The sequence below is a fragment of the Agrilus planipennis genome, unplaced genomic scaffold (genome assembly GCF_000699045.2).
Source record: "Agrilus planipennis isolate EAB-ADULT unplaced genomic scaffold, Apla_2.0 scaffold27, whole genome shotgun sequence".
NCBI classification, from domain to species: Eukaryota; Metazoa; Arthropoda; class Insecta; order Coleoptera; family Buprestidae; genus Agrilus; species Agrilus planipennis.
Window position 1 is genome coordinate 1,764,046 of NW_020439094.1, and position 10,408 is coordinate 1,774,453.

The following is a 10,408-nucleotide window of genomic DNA, read 5'->3' on the forward strand; positions in this document are numbered from 1 at the left end:
TATGAAAATTGGAAAAACTTTGGCGGTTGTTGTTTGTTCTAAAAAAATGGAGAGTTTGTTTAAAAAATACAACGAATTGTCGCATATTGTAATAGAAATACCTATTCTAAAAATTACTTCCTTGTTCACCAAAATAATGTATGAAATTCAGATAATTATAATCTTTTAATTAAACTATACTGTATAAAATGCTGACTGGATATAAAATCCAGCCCAGATGATGCTCCCCAGATGCAGGGGTTCAGTACGTACATAATAGACATGTAAGAATCCACTACGACCTATACGTTGGAAATAATAATATTTTTTTTATATTTACACAGATAGACAGAAGGAAGGGGATACAATCTCATAAGCTCAATCTCTTCAGTACTCTACAATTTTAGCTTTTAAGAACCCTATAGGTAATGTAGGCTTTATTTCAAAAGGTAATAAATAGGCATATACACAATATCCTCGAAAAAGGCTTTTTCTGCTCTGTGTTTCTTTTTCCTCTTTCATATATGCAATCTAACCAAAGTTCGGAAAAAAACGTGATGACGCCATTAGCCGGATGCTGACTGAACTAAAAGAAATTTTGGGAAAACCTGGCTGGATATGTCAGCCCTGTACTGGACCAGATTTACTACTTCGAATGTATATCAATTAACCTCAAGGAACAGCGATCTTCATGGACGTCATTTTACCAAGTTTAGTACGAGTGAACACTAACAATTACATAATATTTTGAAACAAGGACATTTTTCCATCAGTAATTTCCCTTTCGGTATACGTTAATAATAATAATAATAATAATAATCATTTTAACAACAGGAACATAAAAAAAAGTATAAATGTAGGTACAACTGCGTAACGGTTATAAATAAATTAAAGTGAGATTTATATATGTTGTACAAAGCAGCTCCACACAATAATTGGTATACGAAGAGAAAAATTTTAAAAAAATTACCATGCTCGTCACTACAAAGTGAGTGCAAAAAACATGTATTGATAAAATTCAATATTAGTCCAATAATTTTTGCAGGGGAACCTTATCAACTTTACTAGAAAGCATACAAATATTTACTGTGCTGCATGGTAATTTTTCCATTGTGAGTCAGAGACACCCACATTATAAGAGAGCATGGTAATTTTTCTATACTTATTAAATAGATGTGATGTATTTTGAAATATAAATACAGTGTACAGTCTATATAACGACACTTAAGGGACAGAACATTTTTCAGCGTTATATTATTTTACTATTCTATAATAATATGCATTTACCCATATAGTACACATTTTGCACACGAACATTATTATTCATACATTGTGTATAGCCTGTTATCTTCGTCTGATGTTTTTTGCTGCTCCAATATTTTAATTGTATTTTGTTACGTATCTTACTCATATCTGGAGATACTGCTGGATCAATTTGATTATATAAAAAGTATTTTTCTAATAGATTCGCTGCATCAAGTGCTTGTTTGATGCTTGGTGGAGGGACAGGATCGTCTTCTTTAACAACATACACAGCTGCAGTTCTTATCTATTTCGGCAACTTAGAAAGTACTGCTCAATGATTTATAATGCCGCATTGTTGTCGTTAAATAGAGTGAGCGTAACGCTATATAGAGTGTAATATTGTATAGAAAACAATGTAAACCAACCAAAGTCAAGCAATTGCGATGTTTTAAGGAGTTTGTCGTTAAATCGAGTGACGTTATAAAGAGTTTACACTGTACATGATAATGCAAAATCTATTTTTAAATTTTTTGTTTTAAATGCCTGTTTATAAATATTAATTTGGATAATTTTTAAACCATTTTCGATATTGATAATGGCTTAAAATTCTACCGAGATCAAGCCATGTTAAATCATCCCAACGTTTATACCGAAATGGCCTCTATACCTATCATAGGATTGAATAGTACGATTTGACTCGACTAACATTGAATGGTAGTAAAAAATTTTCGACACAATTATTGTTAGATAGATAATCTGAGCAGCTGTTACTATTAACAAAATCATTAATAAAAAGAAGAATTATCACTTTTGCCTAGCATTATTCTATATTTAATATATTACTATATAATAGTTTTATTCATGGAGATCAATACAAAACGCATTTTATTCAGACTATATTAATAAATTACCAATCAGTTTTTCAAAAGAGTTTTAATTTTGGCATTTGAAAGAGAGAAATCCTTTCATATATTCAACATTTTCTATTTCAAATTCAATTTTTCACATCATTCGTTTTATAGGTATAAGATTATTTGACGTATGAAACAAATGTTTTATAGAGATTTTAAATACACCTACCAGCTTAGCATTTATAATAGGCATTCGAATATAATGTTTCCGGCGGAAAAGATTAAGTATGTAGGAAAACATTTCGAAGAGAATATATGCGTTATATACATAGGTATTATTGACAAAATATACATCTGTATGGAATAGATATATTACGTGGTTCATTATTAACATGAAACTGAGACAACCATTAATATTATATATTATAGAAATACACCTCATGTAGGTATATATTGGATTTTAAATATATAATAAAAAATGTGTCGATTTGTGCACCACATCTAAATTCCCCATATTTAGGTACGTATTATTTACCCATTTTTTTTTTTGATAATGGAAATAGTTCAAGATTGCGGCAATTAGTCAATAAAGCAGGTTAAATAAATGAGGTAAAATAGTTATACTCTATTTAATATGCGTATGAACAAAAAGAGTCATTTTTATTAAGTGTGCTGCTGATTCTAACTTTTTTTAGAACATATGTGTGTTAAGGAATATAGGTGTTTTAGATCTAAGTTTCGATTAGAAGTATTTAAGTAGAATATTTATAATTTGATTTGAATATCCAATTTATTCAATATTTGAATATTTGTAAATATTGTTTCTTTGTTGTTGTTTGTTGACTCTGGACTCTTGATATACCCGACTAGAATTTTAAGGGGAATGCAGGTAGTGTCCCTAAGTGGGTAGCTACACTACCATACTACCTCTCTCGGCTCCATGAGGTTGCCCCTTAGGGCAAGGAAGGGGCATATAACGCCTTGCCGCATTTGCGCATCATCAGGAATGCTGCATGTGGCCACCGCAGAGAAAAATTATTGCTACCGCATTAAAAATTTTTGGAAAAATGAACTTCATTATTAATGTTATTAATGAAAAAATACAATATATAAAAATATCACTTATTTGTAAAATTTGTTTGTTCTTAAGTAAGATTGTGTTGGGCTGTTTTGTAGTCAATAATACTTGCGTCTGGTTTCAGTTGTCTTATAATTTATAATAACAATATCAGGAAGTACACTTGTTGGTTCGTTGCAAATGAAAAAAATTTCAACATTTTCACATAAATAGGCAAAGGGATTATTATTATTATAAGTTTTTTCATTTTACTGAGAGTATTTTCAAATGGATTTGCTTCATCGAGCCCCCATAAAGTAGACTTAACTGTAAGTTTAAGCATGTGATAGGTTTGCCTCTTAAGACCCATATGAAAAATCCATAAGGCAATCCTCATTTTAGTATCACCACCTTTTTTGTGGAATTTTCATGAGGAATGTACGGGGAAATCCCTATATCGGCATGCCCCTCATTAATGACATGAGGCCCATACGCTACATTCGGCATGAGTCCTATAAATTCTAGTCGGGACTTTTTTTGGTAGGATTTTCATAAGAAATCTACGGGGAAATCTCCATATCGGCATGCCCCTCATTAACCACATGAGACCCGCACGCTACATGGAGCGTGCCCTCTATAAATTCTAGTTGGGTAATGATTTGAACACTCAATATTAAAAATCAGAAAATATTGCGTGATCTACAAGAACTCAACCTTACATTTAAATAGATGTTTAGGTAGGTATAGTTGAATATCCAGATATTTAAAATTTTGAATAATCAAATATTTGGATAGATCTTTGAATTTGTAAATATTCGAATATTTGGATATTTGAATATTTACTTTTTTTTTAATTGAATTATATACACCTCTTCTATATAGCTTGTGTTTTACTGAACAATATCTTAAACGTTTTTAATCATTATCCTTTGGTGACTAGTATACTATTAAAACATGAAGAATCAGTATATAAATTTAAATAGTCAAGATCTAACGAAATAACTAGCAAAGTAACTAACCTAACGTAATCTAACCAAACTAATAAGTAATTGATGTATATAAAGTTGATTAGTTTATTTTATAGTAATCCTTTATAATTTTGGCGTAGATTTGGAGTATTATGCTTTTTAGTTTGACCCCTTCATAACTAAGAATCCCATATTAAGAGGATTCAAAAAAATAAAATAAAGGACTCCGGAACACAACTTACTCCTTCAAATGACCACAAGGAAAATATGTGGTCCAATATAAATCATTTTAAAGCCTGCACTCAGAGCTAGGCAATACTTCAAGTAGATGTACCTGAGAAAGTACTTAAAATACTATTCGAAACTTCAATTACCCTACTACAAATACTGTAAGAAGCCTTCACTTGGTACTTGATCCTTGACAGAATAATTCTGTNTAATGAAACATTTGGATATCCAAATATTTGAATTTCAATCCCCACAGTCAAAAAGGATGAAACGTAACCATTAATTCTGTGGAACATCTATATTTCCAAATTCGACCACAACACATAATAACAGTCAGATAAAGTAATCGCACTGTAGAATATTTTGATAAACTGACAACTAACCCATTAAAAGAAGTGTATTTTATTTTTTAAAGGAACAACTAATACTTGTTCGGTTATAAGATCGAAAAGCTCAGCTGAATCCACATTAAATTCCATCCTTTGAACGGCCATCGTCATTGTTATCATTTCTCCCTGGCCGTCGTTTATTATTCTCCAATGCTGTTTGAACTAAACAAACTTTCGTAGTTTTTTTCCCCTCTTTTTCTATATAATACTCGTCGAGAAAAAGGAATTTGTCGAATACGAATTCAGACGCATACACATCACATATATGTATAAAGCTAAAATAAAAACAGGAACGACAATGAATGCCCAACACCTCTCATTGCCACAAGGACCTGACAGTTATCGTCTCATCTATCATATTCCCTTGCCACTTAAAAACGTTGCTGGCTTGCTACAGGTACGTGTATAACTTTTAGTCAGTTTGATATGACATGTGAACGGACACGGCGAGTGCCTTTTTTTATCTTTTTCTTTGACGTTATGTTAGGTATAGGTAACCACGTTGGTATAACTGATTATATAACATAACAGACAACGGACGACGGAAAAGCTTGGATCGGAAAGAATGAACAATGTTGGTTCAAGAAATAACCATATATACACTGACCGATTCGGACAATGAATCCTTTAAATTCGTTTTAAACCGTACCGAACACAATACACTTGTCCTATTAAATTTGGTCACACTGAAACAAAACAAACAATAGCTTTGTTTTCTTAAGATTTGAGGATCAAGTTTATTTGGGGTAAGGATTTGAATGAATGTATATCTATCATCAGTTGAATAATTTCGTTAAAAATTTTATAGGAAATGTCATTTACCGACATGATGAAAGCGTTTCATTTGTTTGTCACTATAAAGTGGGTGCAAGAAAGATGCATTGACAAATTCAATGTTAGTTCAATAATTTTTGTAAGAAACCTTATAAACTGTACTAGAAAGCATGGGAATTTTTACTGTGCTACCATGGTAATTTTTCCAATGTTAGTCAAGGAACTCAGGATTTACAAGATTTTTCTCTTCGTGTAAGACTCCTTCTAATAATAGGTTTCATTCAACAATTATTGAAAAATTTCATTGTAATCAACTTACTTGAAATTGGATTTTATATTAGTTTCCAAGGGTGCTAAATGCAATTAAAATTACTTCTTGGAGATAACCGAAACCGGATTATACGAATGTTATTCTATTGAAAATATGAATCCTTGTAATTATAGTATCTACAGTCTGAAGAATTAACGCATTAGTATTTCATGATTATCTTCTTATATGTCCTATTGAACAAGTCAACTTAACCTAGCCCAACCTAATCTTAAGAATGTTTGGTTAAATAATTTGGAAAGATTTTCGAAAATTTTTGAAGATATAGTAACAATAATGTCAGTATTCCTCATTATAAGGTTTCTAGTTGGACATGCACCTCCAATCTTCGCATTTCTCGAAAACTAGAACAGTCGACATTTATAACTATTTGTGGAAAGTAATCTATGTATGAGGAATCTAATCTAAGTCTACATCTACGCTTTTTAACTCCTGCTTCTGATTAAAATTAGCCTCTTACTAGCCTTTCCTGTCTGAGAAGGTGCTCTACCAGTCTATCTCATCTATTTCTCACTCTACTCTATTTTACTACTTCCTCATTTCTAACATTTTCCATCCAGGATATCTTTTGCATCATCGTCACATTTCAATAAATGTTTCTAACTTATTCTTTTCCGCAGCGCCCACACTCCAAACATATTTGACTTTTAACAGATAGTCTCTTTCTGCACAAGTGATTTTTTTTTGTTAAAAATGACTCGACCCTGCACTATTCTTTGTTTTATTATTTTATTGTTATATCTCTATCGTTTTTCCCATTCTGAAGTTTGATCGCAAAAGTAATGGTAAACGTTCAATTTGTGATCTTTTTTCTATTTATTTTGTAAGGTCCACAGTTAGTTATGGGTTGAATAAGCACACATTTGTGGATACCGTATCCCAAAGGATTCAAACGGCACAAAAACTGTCACGATCTTTATCATTGATAAACACGCTGATTTAAGATGTATGAGCATTAAAATCACCAAACTTTTTTCAAGTTTTACAACTTTCTCGTTGTACATAAATTACATATATAACAACATAGGAATTATTTTTTGTCTGTATTGTTAAGTTGTAGAAAAAAACATTGAACCTTAGAACCACTACATAAGTATTTAACAATAAAATACAACTACTAAGTAAATAATTATAACATTGTTGTTAGATCATCCGTTTATGTTTTACGCCAACACAAAATTTTAAAACTATAATTATGAAGATAGGCAGGCATAAATCTCATAAATAAATAACTACAAATTGGTATTGAAATAAAGATTTATTGCAGTTATTTTATATTCTTACTGTACAACTTTATTTTTTAATTTCTTATTCCAATACTTATTTCATCTATAACTACAACAATGGACTGTATTTATAAAGATAAATAATTTATCAGGTGCTATCGGCAATTGTTTGTCTTATTTTTTTTTTATAAAACAATGTTAGATTGTATACTACCTACTATCTTTCTATTAAGTTATTCCAAGTTTATAACAGTATTTTATTTAAATATAGTTATGTCAAAATTGAGATCTTCCTTAATATTTTAGTAGCTCATAGTAGTATTATTGTACAGATAAATATTTGTTGATATATCTAGCGTGCAATATACACGCTGGCATACATATATCTGTATACCTAAATAGAAAATCTGTTATAAACGGTACCTCAAAGCATTCGTTCCCCTTTTTCGCATCAATCAATAAAAACGTCACCATGACATATAGGACGTGTTTCATTTAATCTCCTCGTACAAAAGGAAAGGCTGTTAGTGCATATGTCAAGGAAACGTTGCTTGCCGGTACCTATACTTTATGACCAACAAAATGGCCTTCTTCATCAACCAATAGGAAACAAGCGCTTAACGAGCACACCGAGATTAAACCATATAGAAAACGGCAACTAAACGTTTTGATTGATTGCACAGTATTTAAGCAGTTACAACAACGTAGATAAAATAAAAATAAACACCATTATATAATGTAAAATGATAAAAGGACTTGAGTAGGTTATGAATAAGCCGCTGTCTCTCTTTACGTGGTAGGTAAACGCAAAATCCTTTGAACATAACATTTTCCGGAAAGGCATTAGGTAAAAATATCAATATCAAATAATGTACATTTCAGATATTTTAGAGATAATATTTTAAACAGTATTACGTAGGTTGTTCGAAGAAAACAAAGTAGAACTTTCTTGGAAAATGAATCCTTTCCGTTAAATGCCAAAAGTGAAAATTTCAACTGTTTATTGAGAAAATGTTGTTCCTTTTATATTCAAATCCTTTCCCATTACATTCATACTATTTTCAGGTAGCTTTCCAGCCTATACCCACACCAGGCAGGCATATTAGAAATTGGTCCTTGACACCCAATGACGATATTAGTGTATCTCGAAAATTTTCCCCTATCAATCACGAGAAGGTTCAGTTACCTTCATGCACATCATGGAAAAATTTTTATGTTGGGATTAATTAATAATTTCAGTAGATATATGTAGATTAGGTCTACATTATATTCCTTAAAAGCTCATCATCGGTCATGAATGGACAATTTAATTGTGCCAATAACTTACTTATGCGAATAAGTAAAGCTCTCTTACCTTCATGCTCTTCTTCTTTGTCACTCGTTCTGCAGCACTCTAACACACTGCATTGAGCCTCGGAAGTACCATACTTTTATTGCACTTCACTTATATCACTTCAAGGATTTTTAGTCATCGCAAAAAAGGAGACACTACAGGTCAGTAGGTACGCAATACGCGTTTAGATGCCGGTACAACAGTTGGGGGATTTCCAGCAAAAGGGCCGCGAAAATTCGGACTCAAAGTAGGTAAAGTTAGAGTAGTGCTTACATAGAGCGATTCGGGTTTTTGGAAGTATGACGTTGTCACTACAAGCGTGCGCAGGAGACTGTCGACGTTGCTACGAGCATTCCTTTCGAAGGGTAATGCATTGGAAAGGAATCCGATTGGTGGATAAGATGGAAAGAGGCCAAACCTTTTTCACAAATATGGGCGTGGATCTTTTAACAAACCACACCCGCTCATCAAACTTTCAAATATACTACACTGTGGTATATACTACACTGTGGTTACCACTGCTTGCTTTTCTGTCTTTTTGCTAAAGACACTCCTGGCGTTGTTTTGAAAGCGACATGGATCACTGTACGTGAAAAAGTTTGCTAACAGCCATCGTTATGAATTCAATCGGATATTTGTTCGGGGAAATTCATCTACCAGTCATGTCATAAGTATCTACCTATCCACACCATGAACACACTCAATTCTAAAAGATAGGATTCTCATACTGCGAACTACCTAACCCAATCCAAATGTTTTGTTCTTCATGCATACTTACTTGTTGTGGTTGATACACTTCTACGAAGTTGTCCAAAGTTAACAGGATCATATTTACAGTGAAAGCAACCCGAGGTTAACTCTAAAGTTTAGGATCAACCCTCAACTCAAAGAAGTTCGATATCCCCACTAGATAAGGGCCTTATCGAACGTAATGGAATCCCACACAGAAAGTAGTAATTTTCTACAGATGTTGTTCACACGCACTGAATGTACTTATTCATCGAACGCTGTTTAATAGTAAAAGTTTGACCAGTGTTCTGTCACGAATGAACGGAGTGGCGTGTTGATGAGATCTAACGAGTTTGAATATTACTGGCCACTAAAGATTTCTTGTTTTGCTTGGTTACGCGTTAAGTCGATATTCCCTGTAATAAAGGGCCTTTTGTACTACACCCCCCCCCCCAAGAGCTCCATGACATATTAAATGCTTCAGTTCTTTAGTACTGGATGTGAATAGTGGTTCTGTGTGAAAAATCCAATTGCCCCTGAATATGAGCAGCAGAAAACAAAATGAAAAATGACTGCCTTCATTTCCGACAAGAAAGAAATATGCGAAAATGTCTTTGGTTTCAAATTGTAGCTGTGTGCTTAGTAGGTCTTTACCTGTATGTGCTGAGGGACAAGGACACAATATAGGCACGCTGCTTGCAACATGTTGCAAAATTGAAGACAGTAAGTTGATGGAAGCCTTTGACTGATTTACTCAGAAAATTGCAGGAAGGCGTCAACGAAGAAAAACCAAAAACATGTGGTATTAAAACACTGCGATCTCGGCATATACTGGATAATTCACTTATCTTCGCATAATTATGCACACTTCCAATGATAAACGCGAGCTCCAACGCACTTTTTTTGCACTCTTCGCCTTAAGAAAGCATGACTGAGAACGATCATGCTACAAGAAAGATTGCAACAAAATGCGCTCATTATAGCATTGAATTCACTTCTGAAGAAGTCATCGAAATATTAGTGAATTCGCGTATCGTTTTGTTTTAGGAAATGATCTATTTCAGTAAGTACATATTAACGTACCGCCCGAATTATCAAACCTGATAAAAGACGACTGAAAGATTCTAATGCATTCCATCAAATACTATGATAAAATTGCAGTATAAATACTTCCACTTATTAGTCGTGCAGGGAGCTGGAAATTGAAGACAGGTTTATGTTTATTAACATTATGTTTAACATTGTAGTGTACTTGAAGGGATCAGTATGAGTTATTTATTAAGTGTTAGGTTAATATATTG

At 32.6% G+C, this 10,408-nt stretch overlaps 1 protein-coding gene across 1 annotated transcript in view; it reads right to left on the reverse strand.

The window, feature by feature from the left end:
* Positions 1–8,690, reverse strand: part of LOC108735175 (LIM/homeobox protein Awh) — a 112,917-nt gene extending 104,227 nt beyond the window's left edge. The window contains exon 1 of the mRNA XM_025977444.1: positions 8,400–8,690. Within this exon, the coding sequence (XP_025833229.1) occupies positions 8,400–8,405 (6 nt within the window). The 5' untranslated portion in view covers positions 8,406–8,690. The remainder of the gene's footprint in view (positions 1–8,399) is intronic.
* Positions 8,691–10,408: the final 1,718 nt, after the last annotated feature.